General features: G+C 37.8%; 1 protein-coding gene across 1 annotated transcript in view; it reads left to right on the top strand.

Annotated features, from left to right (window-relative positions):
- The first annotated feature begins 10,821 nt into the window (after positions 1 to 10,821).
- Positions 10,822 to 13,401, top strand: part of TECR (trans-2,3-enoyl-CoA reductase) — a 38,940-nt gene continuing 36,360 nt past the window's right edge. The window contains exon 1 of the mRNA XM_015821561.1: positions 10,822 to 10,898. Within this exon, the coding sequence (XP_015677047.1) occupies positions 10,884 to 10,898 (15 nt within the window). The 5' untranslated portion in view covers positions 10,822 to 10,883. The remainder of the gene's footprint in view (positions 10,899 to 13,401) is intronic.

Genomic DNA, 13,401 nt, shown 5'->3' with positions numbered 1-13,401 from the left:
GCCCAGAACGGAGTTCCGGCACCTTTTTTGGATGGAACCTTGTAGGGTAGGCAAGGCGGGTTGTATGACGTGTGTGAGTTCTGGCACCTTTTTTTTTTTTTTTTTATAGAAAAAAAGCAATGTATATATTTAACTTTACATTTTCTTCCTTCCCTTTTAACACAATAACATCATTTTCTCTGAAAATGCAACAAAAATGTCTTCTTCTCATCACTGTCTTTATTTATAAACAAATCTTTAAATCCTTGTCATTCAGTCCTGCTTTATAAAAGTCCATTAAGGGTTACTGGAAACAACAAATTTAATCTTGATTAAATAAACCAACTTTGTATTTCTTCGCTTTGGTTTTAACAATCTTATCTAATCCCATTAAGTAGTGTCCCAAAACTTGATTTCTTTTAATTTTCTCCTATCTCTTCTCAAGAAATTCTTCAAAACTTTAACAGATCTGTTTTGTAAATCCAGAATAAGAAAATCATCCAAGTCACTCTTATTTGTATAATCCTTTTAATTATTAAGACTTCAACTAGTTTCATTTATGCATTCGGTCTAATATATTTTTCCACATCTTTCTTGTAATTTGTCATTTTAAAATCCTTGTTTAAAACAGCCTCAGTTTCAGCATCAGTCTCTCCTCTAGTTGAAGGACTGAGCTATTTAGTGAAAATTTCTCAGTATTTAAAGTTTTCTATCTATACTTTTTCAAAATAAATTGTGAGTTTGTTAAATACATATATATTTGCTTAGACAAAAGTGCTAAATATTAACAGGAGCCAAAAATGAATTCTTCATGCTCATTGAGCATAAACCTCCAAAGACAGCTTAGGAAGAGAAGTATTTTCAAACAATAAATGAATTAATGCGTACTGTACATTTAGTTACTTCATCTGACACCATGAGATACAAGATTAATTCTGCCAAATGTCCACAGATTATATAATATTTGTCTGATAAGATAAAGCAGCTATCACAATTTAAAGAAAACAGCCATGTCTAAATCAGCAATGATGAATATTGATAATTACAGGGATTTTATCCTGTGTGCATCCTCAGACCAAGTTTCTTTTGTCCTAAAAAAATTGGCATTAAAAAGCAATAAAGGAGAAAACTTTGGCATATCAGCTCTTTGGAAATATCTTTTTACCTAAGTTTCAATGCTTAATATTGGATACAAATAGATTATAGACCTGGTTAAGAAACTGTGATGTTTGTAGATATTCTGTGGTGGTTGCAGACCCAGCTAGCACCTTTCTGAAGAATGTTTTGATATTTGTTGAAGGTGTTGCTGCCACTTGTTTCAACAGTGTAAACTTTAGATTGATTTATTCTACTCTTTTGTTTTCCTTGGTTTGGATTCCTTTGCTTTCATTGGCAGTTAGAAGCAGGAATGAAAATAAGACAAAATCAGAGAAAGATCCTTTTAAAAAGGAAACAGAACCTGAACAAGAACAGGTTCTCTCTTTGTCTGAGACCCAGGTTCAAAGCGTAGATTGAGAACTAGCAGAATCACGGTCATGAATCATGTGCAGAAGAAAACCACAGGCTTGGACTGAGGAAACGACCTTATACCAAAACATCAAGCAATAACAAGATGGAGGGTTTATATTTTCTCTTTTATACTCAATATCCAGAGGTGAATCTTTTGAGCTTGAGCTGAGGAAGAAGTTCTTGCTTTCTGGATTAATGCCTAATCAACCAGATTCACCGCCAAGTATGCACTTTACTCTATAAGAATTGTTAATATCAGATTGGATTTGAGTCCTAGAAGCAGACATCTTGAAAAAGTCATCATTATCTCTTAGCAATTGTGGTAAACATAACTGATTTATTCTGTCCATCAGCACTTTTGAAATTGCTAACAAATATCTTGTCCATGGAGCTTGGTGGCCCGAGTCCTTAATACTGTAGTCATATCTGAATTATCCATAAAGCATTTTGCTGATCGATCACTTGAATTCATTTTGACTTGGGTTGCTTCCAGACAGACAGCACTTACCATTAACATTTTAAAAGTGCAGCTATTCCATTTTTCCTCCTTAATAGATAGATAAGTTATAAAAATAATAAGGATAGAAAGAGGAATAGAAGAGGTAGGGATTTACCAATAAGGCAATGTGCACCTATAGTTACCCATAACATTCTATGAACAAAGAAGAAAATTGCATTCCAAAAAAATATTTTGCAAGTATCTTTGAATTACAGATTAGATAAAATCCAAAATGTCATTTTAATACTTCCTTTTAAAATTGCTTGCATTTTTTTCTGATTTTGCAGCCTCAGGATTTTGGTAGAACACCTGGAGAAATTCAACTTGCACTGATTCTTTTCTGTCAAGCCTTTATAATAGAGAGAATTGATCAACTGGATCCAAAAGAAGTTAGTGTCTTTTTGAAAGAAAGAGTGTTGTCTTTTAAAAAGAGGCAGTTTTTCACATTTATAAAGAAGCTCTAATTAGACTTGTCAGGCAAGACATGAAATCATAGTTTGATCTTAGCTTAGATAGTTTAAATATAGGTATCTAGTTTGGAAGATTCAGGATTACACTAGAGGATAATGAGCTAAACTCTTTGAATCTCACTCCATTTATATAAATTCCCTTCTCTGTGCATCCGATTTTCTACCTATGTGACTCATAGGTGAACCTGAGTTGAGAACTTTATAGACACCTGAGTGGAATTATTAAAAGTGGAGAATTCTAGCCTTAGAAACATATCAGTAGAACTGAGTCAGCAAGGTGTGGTACTGGAAGTAACAGAGAAAACAGTCATTTGGCAACTCACTAGGTTAGTAGTTTAATTGAAAAACCAAGATGGTATTATAGCATGTTCATGCTTGCAATGCTCAAACTTGCTAATGTTAATAATATTTTTGAATCCATTCATGTGGTATAATTTGTCTTAGCAGCAGTTCTTCTAAAATATTCAGCACAGGATTAAGCTAATGCTACCCTGGATTAGTAGAATTTTGGATGAACGGTAGATGGGGCGCTTTAAACAGGACAAATAATTTATTTAATTCTTTGATTTTGTATGCTAACAAAACAAATGACTCTATTCACATATTTGGACAAATACAAATTAGATTAGCAAAGCTTTTTTGAAATATGAGGAAATATGCCTTCTACTAAAGCACCATAAGCAAGGTGAGAGCCCATTTCCATTAGTGTTACATTGCCTTCTACTCATTCTAGAATCAGCAGAACATTGTACTTGCATGAAATTTATGTATGTATGTATGTATGTATGTATGTATGTATGTATGTATGTCTTTTAAGATTTTGTATAGTTTTTCTTTTTTTAAGATTGTAAGTCGCCCAGAGTTACTCTGTGGCAAGATGGGTGGTCAATAAATTTTACAAACAAATAAATATATTTCTTATCTTTGTAGCTGAATCCCGATCCTGGCTCAACTGCCCATGTTTCAAATCACTGCAATTATCTGATTTCCCGCCAACTAACCAAACATAATAAATTTTACATAATTTGAGATTACCCATAGAAGTGTCAAAGTAAAGGAATAAATACTATTTTAACACAATATAGCCAAGAATGATGGAGATCTGATCCCTCCAGTGGGTCAGCTGAACTTTGACCTACCAATACTTCAGCCAACAGAAAACTATACAAGCATAAAATATGCTGCCTATGCTGTTGATCCCTATCCTACCAAGAATGCCATCAAATAATGGAGTCTTCATTTACTAGGAAGTGGGCAGGTTAAGGAAAGAGATTGTGGAGTCCCCCAATATTGTTCCCCTCCTCCAAACCACCAAGTAACCATCATAATCTAACATCATAAAATATTGATCTGTTGTTCTTAAGTGGGCTAGGATTGAGAAACACATGAATTTTGACAGATGAGATCAATACCTTCTGTCAGTATTCACTGCAGGGTTTGCACAAACTAAGGGCCTTGGAATCATAGGAGCTAGAAGAGGTAGCAAGGGAAGTGAAGAGCTGACCATTGGCTTACAAGCACATGTCAGGAAAACCTCAAAACACTGAGAGTTCAGGGTGTTATGTGGTCAAATAGGAGAGATCCTGTCTCACAACATGTCCCGACCTCTAGCACCTGCCAATTATTTTTCAGGCTCCTTTAGAAAATCCATATTTACCACTTTTTCAGATGAATGCTAAAAGTCACCCATCTTTAAAAGTAGGCCAACTAACAGCTGATAGGCAGGCAGATGGTTGTTTGGTACAGTAGTAGAACCTCCTACCACTTCACTTTACACTCCTCCCAATCCTGATTTTGTCTGGTTAAGAAGAAAATACTACTTTATAGCTGGCACGGCTAAGGACAATTTGAAAATGCTTGAGATATGGGGTTAGAATAAGGATGAAAACAATGTCATGAGATATGACAGGAAAAAAAGTTGCTGATTGTGTTGGTACAATGGTTAGGAACAAGCTGAGAAGTGTCTTTCACAATACGACCAAGCACAATCATTTAATATAATGTAGGGAAATTCTTCAAGTGTTTATACAGTAAATGGACTAGTCAGGAATGTTTCGAACAGCTCTTATAAGTTCACAAACCAATAATCTTAGCACCAGTAACCAGTAACCAGTAACAATTACAGTAATTGTTACTGGTTCCTTCAGAACAGCCCTCAAGAATTCAAAAATTGGTAGATAAATCAGCTGCTATAAGATCTTTTTGTATACTCACTATACAAAAACAGAGCAAAAACAGTCCCCAAAGAAAAGCGATTATAGTATCCAGGAAATTACAACTATATTATAGAATAGCATATAGTATTTAATATAGTATATTAAAATAATATTAATATAGTATCAAGGATATTATTTTACATATAAAATAAACATTCCCCTAAAAGGATGACTGTCTTCTATAGCAGGAGTCTGCAACCCCCAGGCCACGGCTGACTACCAGGCCATGGCCCATTTGGAACCAGGCGCACAACCGGCGGGCGAGTACTTGCACACAGCTCCACTTGTGCGAGCAGGAACTCACATGTGAAGCTCCATTTGCACGCACGGCAGGTGCCTGTGTAAATGGAGCGGCTCACACTCACATGTATGCCTGCCGCTCACACAGAACCATTCCCTCTCTCCCCTCCGGGCCACCAAGCTGGAAACGTTGTGGACCGCTGTTCTATATAGGATGATTTTCAAAAGCAAGAAGGATTTAATACCATTGTTACAATGTAGGCCAGTGCCGATTCCTCAACACCACTGGTTTTGGAATAGCTGAATGCTGAATTCGCAATGGGTTCAAAATTAGAACATGCTCCTCTAAAGCATAGTAGGCGATGCTAAGACGTAAGAATTCTCAGTATAATTTACTACTGTACAGGTGTTTTTTTTAAAAAAAATAATAACAAAGATACTTGTGTAACTAATGTAAAGTGAAAAATTCATAGAGATGTTAATAATTATAATGAAATTCATGCTGCTTTATTCTCAAATAGCTGTCCTGAGTAAAAGGACTAATTTCATTTACTGGGGGAATCTGTAGTATCTTAGATCTTGCTGAACTACAGCATACTTTTAAACAGTTCTAGCCTTTATGGTCAGGGAGGAGCCACCAATTCTGCATATTATCTCTGTGTTGTGGTAACAACAATTATATTTTAATCACAGAGAAGTTACTACAGTACTTGGATATGTTGTTCAAGCTCCCTAAAAAAATATGGGCAATGAATCATTCCATGGGAAAGAAAATGGAAGAAATGCTTAGAAAAATATTAAAGAGCACAATCATTTTTACAAATAATGAGACAACATACGTAAAATATTTATATTCTACAGTTTTCCTTATAACTAATTATCTGGTTATATCACAGAACCTACAGTATGGTTACTTGCCATAGTTAATGTACAGATTTTTTAAGTTATTTGATCAAGTTCTTAATTACACTGGAAATCAAGAATTAGAATGCATATAATTGAACATCAGCTATTTGTATTTTTATAGATGTGGACATTAATTTAGATGTCTAAATTCCACTAAAAACATCTTTGTAATCACCAAACAGCTGCTCAGTGCAAACTCTTTAAATGATGGTTTTGCAAAAGACCACCTTTTCTCTGCAATACCTCCAGATATTCCACTTGTACAGACAAACAGGCACCAACATGCATTGCACAACAGAGACTTGAAATAGGCAAAAGAGCAAATTGTACAAAGCAAAACAAGGAAAAGGAATTCTCCCACATGGAAGAAGTTATCGTGCTATTCTTATCAATCAAAAGATGAAGTAGAAAGAAAAGAATTTGCTGAGGTGTTTATTTAAAATATTTTTATTTTAAACTCATTCACACACTCACACGTTCTTTAATACTGGAAACCTGTTCGTTATAGACCTATTTATTACACTGATCTGAAGCAACGGCAGCTCTTTCATATGAAAGAGATTCTAATTCCTAATTTAAAATATAGCGTTTTCTTAGATTTTTGTTTTGTTTTGCTTTTTGCAGTTTTGGGATAGGGAGAATTAAACAAGAATTCTAAAAAAAACTCATTTTTGGCATGTTATATTATTTTTCTTTATCAGTCTTTCACCTGTTTCTAGAATCTATACTATGTGTGCTTGAAATAGCTTTCTGATCTCAGTATCCATGAAGGGCATTTGTTAAGGAAAGAGGATTAAGGAAAGGAGCTAAAATTAATGAGAGACTGCTTCTCCTTCTACAAGCCTTCAAATGATCGTTCTGCACTCATTTTCTGATCCTGGTCCTCATTTCGTATGCTGCTATACTACATTGGGGAGGGGGAAATTGGGGGCTGCGGCTGTTTTACAAAATAGAATTAAGTCTTCTTCTTCATCTTGCTTCCTGCCATCTCATATTAGTTAAAGAGTACTACATTCAACAACCAAAATATTTCTTGGACATTCCTGCAATACAAAATCCTTATGTCAGTGATGGCAAACCTTTTAGAGACCAAGTGCCCAAACTGCAACCCCAAACCCACTTATTTATTGCTGGGTGCCAGGTGGGCGTGGCCCACTGGGTGGGCGTGGCTGTGGTGGTCATGGCAGACTGGGTGGGTGTGGCCAAGGTGGGCATGATCACCTGGATGTTGCTCCTGGGGAGGGACGCCTGTGGGGGCCGGGCAGGGTTGGGGGAGATCCAGGGGGTCTCTGGCAGGTGGGGCGGTGGGCAAGAGGCTCGTGCTGTGGGGTGAGGCGAGGCAAGGCGAGGCAGGGCAGGGGTGCCATTGTCACAGGGCAAGGTGAGGCAGGGGCCGGGTCGGCTGCTGCCTGACACCATCGGTCCCTGCACACAGAGGCCAGTGAGCGCATGGGTGCTGGGATACTGTACATCCGGCCATGTGGGACCTCAGCAAGTTAGCGGGCGCCTGGTTGAAGAGGGATGGTTGCCATCTCCAGGGCATAGCGTGTGTGCCCATAGAGAGGGCTCTGAGTGCCGCCTCTGGCACGTGTGCCATAGGTTCGCCACCACTGCCTTATGTATTTCTCCTGAATTCCTACATTACAAAAGCAATATTTAAAAGTTTTTTTTGTACATTGTAGATTCATCCAGTTGAAGTGAATAAAATCAATTGACTTGTATTCTCCCTAGTAGCAGGTCATAATTAGTGGATTATCTTGACAATTCGGTATTGTATTGTTATCTGACAATGAAATCTTGTTTGCAATTTCCTACTGGTTGCTAATGGTGTCAGCTCCTTATCTCTGTGTGGCTTCCTTTGTTTCCCATTGAGCTACTCACTAAGAAACTATCACAGTACCCAACTATTTTAAACAATCCAACTTACTTTTTTCAGAGAAAGTTCTTGAGGGTAGTGAGAGCTGCAGTTGCAGGGGGCTCTAAAGGAAATGGATTCTCTGGACTTTTTTCAGGCAGGGTTCAGGCTGAACACAGGTATGGAACTAAATCTACATTGATTGCTCTTGTGAAAGAACTGGGGCAGGACTGTCTTCTGCAAACGCCTCTCCACATGCATTAGCAACTGAAAGAAAAGGATTCTTCCATGTCCTATTTGTACATGTCATTTATAGAATCCTAGGTTAGGCCTCTCAGTCACTATGTCTCTTGCAGGATACAATCTGGGTTGTCACCGAGGTTTAGTCTTCCAAGTTTTCAGACTCGTGCTGGAACCCATCCTCAGGGAACTTCTTTCTCACCAGAATGTGCCTCTTCTCTGGATCAGTGTTCTCCCTGATATAGTCAGGCTCTGACCCTGTTAGTTTTTTGCAGTGCCATTAAGACTTGGCTATTTTAGTGGCCCTTTAGAGCTGAGGGAACCATTTTACTCTCTGCAAATGACAGTGGTCTTGTAATTGCTTGTCATGTGGTAGGGTATTTATCACATGGTTATTAGCTTTTAGGTTTACACTGTTAAGTTTTAGTTTTAGTTTAGTTTTAATATTATTGTTTGGAAATCTATAAGCTATTCAGAGTCAGACATCATTGAAGGGAACATTCAAGTAAATTAACAATTAATAAAATAAAATAGTATAACAACATCAACTTTCAATAAGTGAAAAACCAGTATTATTTTCTCTGACAATTATGTCAGATTTCTGATGCTAACTAAATATGAAAATAGATGGGAGTAGCACACAAAATACTATTGGCCCATTCCCAGCTCTGGGTGTGTATGAATCACCAGGTGGATTTTTGTACTAGTTCCTGCTTGCCCATATTCTTAGATCACAGGATTTTCCCAGGCATCATTTTAAAGGATTTCATCACCAGATGACTCCATGTAATGACAAGAAGATAGAATCATTGGGAAACCCATTAATTAACATATGGGTATTTTCCCCTTTAAACTTTTAAAGGTTAAGATATCAGTTAACAAACCACTGCATAAAATTGGTTCAAGACCTTACAAACAGAAATGTACATAAATATATATATTTGTTTGAGCCATTTTTCAGAAAAGACAGGGGCATGAAATCAAAGAGTTATAAAATGAATAATAAAAAGATGATAATACAGCATTTACCTTTCACAACTTAAAATAAAATCTTTGAGTATGTAGATCATTTCTAGACCCTGAAATACATTAAGGCTAGTGGTTGTCAGAGCAGTGGATTTTCTTCTGAAATATGGAAATGGAAGAGTAAGAACTGAACTAGAAAAATGCAGTGGTGCAGAACAAGAAAAAGATAAGATGCATATTGTTGATTTGATTGCAATGTCGGGTGCTGACATTGGGTGGTGAACATTATAAAACATAAAATCAATTTAAAGCAATTACAAAGAATATATATGTGGCACTAAATAAAACTATTACTATGGATGGTAATACAGTCAGGAAACAAATCCTTTAACACACTTGGGGCCTAGACAGATCCTAAAGTAATTTGCCCCAAGCCTTGGAGGACTTTGAAGATGATAACTAGCTCCTTGAATTGTACCTGGGACACCCTGGCAACCAATACAATTCATTAAAAAAATGATGTTATATATGTTGGATATCTGACACCCTTTGCTGCCTGTGCAGCGGTTGAGACTTCCAGATGCTCTTCAAGAGCAGCCCCATGTAGAGTGCATTGCAGTAGTCTGTTGCATATTGGACTTACAAAATGAATACAGTTTAAGAACGGCAGAACTCAAAGAGATGACAGATAGAATCAAACCTGGGTATCCAAAATGTTAAAATAATCTGACAACACAATTTAGAAGTTGCAAGTATTTAGAAGAGTTCATTATGGAAATAAAAAGGGAAAAGGAAAAAAATCTAAGTTAATGATAAATATTAAGAAGACAAAATTAACGCCACCCTCCACTTTTTCTGAATTTAAACTTAATGAAGAAATTAAGGTGGGAAATAATTTTGTTTACTTGGGCTAAAGAACAGATAAAGTGAAGAGGGAATAAATTCTAGGAAGGAAAGCAGTGACAATCACAAACTTAGGATCATGAAGGATAAGCATATATTTACAACAAGGTAAGTCAAAATGGTTAAATTAATAGTCCAGGGGCAACATAGGACTGTGAAAGGTGGACTCTGAAAATAGCTTTGACTGAGAAAAAAAAACTGGATCCCTTCGAATTACGGGTTTGGGTAGGTTGATGGACAGAATGGAAGAGCGACTTGCTACCAAAACGAGGCCAAGGTATTGGTATTTGTACACGGAACCGCCAGTAATCGAGCCAACCTGACTGGCATCGAACTAATTTGCTAATTGCTGAGGTGGAACTTAGAAACTGTTCTTTCTAGTACAGTGTTTCTCAACCTTGACAATTTTAAGGCATGTGGACTTCAACTCCCAGAATTCCACAGCCAGCAATGCTGGCTGTGGAATTCTGGGAGTTGAAGTCCACATGCCTTAAAATTGTCAAGGTTGAGAAACACTGTAATCTAGTAAGACTTATTCCAGTGTAAAACCGATGTAGAACAACTCTACACAGCAACACCTCTTTCAACCGATAGGAACGGAACTAACCGTTCTCATCCCGATCACCTGACCTTGCTCGCGGCCGACCCTGAAGGAACTTCCAATAAAACTCTCCAGCGCTTAAAGCGCGCCCAGGAGAACTTTGCCCTCGGAATCTTTTTCTTTTCTTTTCTTTTTTTTCAGCTCCCACCGCATCACCTGCCGCAACCCTTCCGAAGGTCATCTATATTTGTTTGCGGCTTTGCGATTGGATCAATTCTCGGATGTTACGATTGCTTCGACGGGATGCCACTTCTACCCGTTTGCCACCCGATTGGGTCCGGTGTGGTCACGCGCTACAAGTTGCCATGGTGACGTTTGGAGGTGGGCACGGAGGCGGGAGGGAGAGTGGCGCGCGTCTAATTGGCTGGGCCCTCCGAGATAGGAACCCCTGTGATTCGCCTTATAATTCTTGGCGCCGCGCCTCCTTCAACGAAGTTGGAGCTTGTCACGTGAGGAGAAAGGGTGCTAAGCTGGTGGGAGCGAAAACGGGCGCGGAGCTATGAAGTACTACGAGGTGAGGGCGGCGGTTGGAGTTCGAGGGCGTCGCGTGGGCTGATGGGGGGGTGGTGGTCGTGCGGCATTGGCCTCGGGCTCAACGGTCAGAGGGGAGAATCGGGTCCTCGCTCTCTGACCTAAGGGAGGCGGTGGGTACGACGCAGGCGTGGGATTCCACCTTGTAGAAAGCGCGAGAGGGAAAGTACGCATGTGTAGTATCTTGAATAAGCATGCGCTGGGAGTTGGAGGGAAAGAAGATGGGCTTTTAATCGAGTGTGAAGCGTGTGTAGTAGCCCTTCTCTGTTTCGTTGGCCTGCTCTTTGCTTCTGCAGGACAGTGGCCTCTTCAGCCTCGCAGGCTGCTTCCACTGCTCTGTGAAGGAAGGCTCCAAAAATCCCACATCCGTTGTTGGTCTTTTGGAGTGTTCTCTTTCTCCAGGTGCGATAACTTGGATCTTTCTTCGTACTGATCGCAGCTCTGACTCTGTAGAACAGATCACTGAATCTGATTGGGCTTCTTTCCAAAGAGATTCTGAATTTTCTTTGGGGAAAAAGTAGGGCTCCAAATCGAATGGTTTTCAGACTTCTTCAGACTGTGGAACCTGTTCGTTAAAGAAAAATAAAGACCCTTGGCCAAGAGGCAAAAAGCTTCATTTGATAGAAAAATTGGCTGTGTCCAAGTCAACGCTTTTTTTTTTTTGCCTGGGGCTGTCCATAGCCACTCAATCTTGCTAGGGTTGAGTTGGAGCCCATGTTGCATCCATGGCATCACTCAAGGGGCCTAGGGTGAACATCCAAAGCTGGGTATTATCTGTCATGGAACATCATCAAGTTCTTGAGAAACCTAGTCCATATTGCGCTCAGATTGACATGGAAACAGTGCCTTTCTGCATATATTCTTCGATGTGTCTTTACATTTTCCAAAACACAAAAATGATATTTCTGGAGGGTCATATTCAATGAATGGTAGTAGTGTCAAATTGAGTTGCCACATTTGTTGTTCAGTCACTAAGTCATGTCCACCCCTTCGCAACACCATGGATCGTAGCATTCCAGACCTTCCTCCATCCTCTCCCAGAATTAGCCCAAGTTCACATTTGTTGCATCAGTTACATTATCTAACCATCTCACCCTCTGCCATCCCCTTTCCTTTTGCCTTGAATCTTCCCTAACTTACCCATCTTTAGAAATCTTAATTTTAAAATAATTTACTATTATTTTGTGTGTGCATGTTTCTATACATACTATACTTTCAGTATATAGATTCTTTTTTTTAATCTCCAAATCTTTCTGCTCTTTCTTTAATAGACTTCTTGTCTTTTCTGTTGCTTTTGACATGATTACTCAAGAGAACCTAAAAGTCATTGTGCAAGGCAGCTTTGATATGTTAATGTTTTAACTTGCTCCGTTAAACAGGTATTGCAAACCTTACTATTAATTTATTTTTGTACAAAGTTAATTATGTGTTACATTGCTTTATGTTATTGAATATTAAATTTAATACTTTTTCAGTATATCACTGAACTGGAACCTTAACATTTCCCAAAGATTTGCAGAATTGTTACAGTTTTGATTACTTTATGCAGGAAAGTACTCTCTTAATTTTAAGTTTTTATAACTTTTTATGTCTTTTTCATATGACTAGTCATTGAGTGGAAATACAGATATTTAGGATAATGGATATCTATTGATTGGATTCCTTAAAAGTAAAAGTAATGTGGAAAAGAAGGGTATTTCATTTAATAATATAAATTAGTGTCACCTGCTATGTTCAGATAAGATGCTTAGGCTGGTTTAATGAATTTATTTTCTGGGTTTACACAATATAATAGTTTGAATCACAAGCAAAACAAATGATCTGTGTTTACATAACGTAGTAAGCCATCAAAACACCCCAAACTAACAGAACTTAAAACTAACATGCTTAACATGGTGTACACTGTTGCTAGTACATTAATAACTGATTTAAGCAATATAGAGTTTGAGAGGAAAAGGAGTAAGGGAGAGAAAGTAAGAACATAAATTGTCCTGTCTTTTTTTAAGACAAGTAACTGTTATATTGGGTTATATGGGCTTAAGATGTAGCCTGGGTGACCCAATTACTAATAATTATAGGTGAGAGAATAGAATGTTACAGCATACTATTGATTGCTACAATTTTTTGTTCAGGATTGCTCTTTTATCTTGAAAATTGATGCATGATAGTGTACTTGAAGAACATGTTACAGAACCTTCATATTTTTTGCAGTCAGCTTCCAAGACAGAAAGAAACAGATATACATCTTAAAAACATAACCAGCACTTGTGTATTAGTAATATCTCCCAAGTGCCACAGGGCTCTTATAGCAACTTTAAATTAACACAACTTTCTTCAATCTTGATTAGTTTTTTCTCAGAGCAGATATTTATTTTTTCCTGGTAGATTATGCTAAAAAAAATTCCCAATTCTCCATTTACTGAACATGTGCTAATTTATGAAAGTAGAATAGGGGAGCTTTGCAAAAGGCTTTTGTATTTCATTGA

This window comes from Protobothrops mucrosquamatus, unplaced genomic scaffold (assembly GCF_001527695.2).
Source record: "Protobothrops mucrosquamatus isolate PMUCROS unplaced genomic scaffold, P.Mucros_1.0 scaffold1349, whole genome shotgun sequence".
NCBI classification, from domain to species: domain Eukaryota; kingdom Metazoa; phylum Chordata; class Lepidosauria; order Squamata; family Viperidae; genus Protobothrops; species Protobothrops mucrosquamatus.
This window is presented reverse-complemented; position numbering and strand designations above follow the sequence as displayed.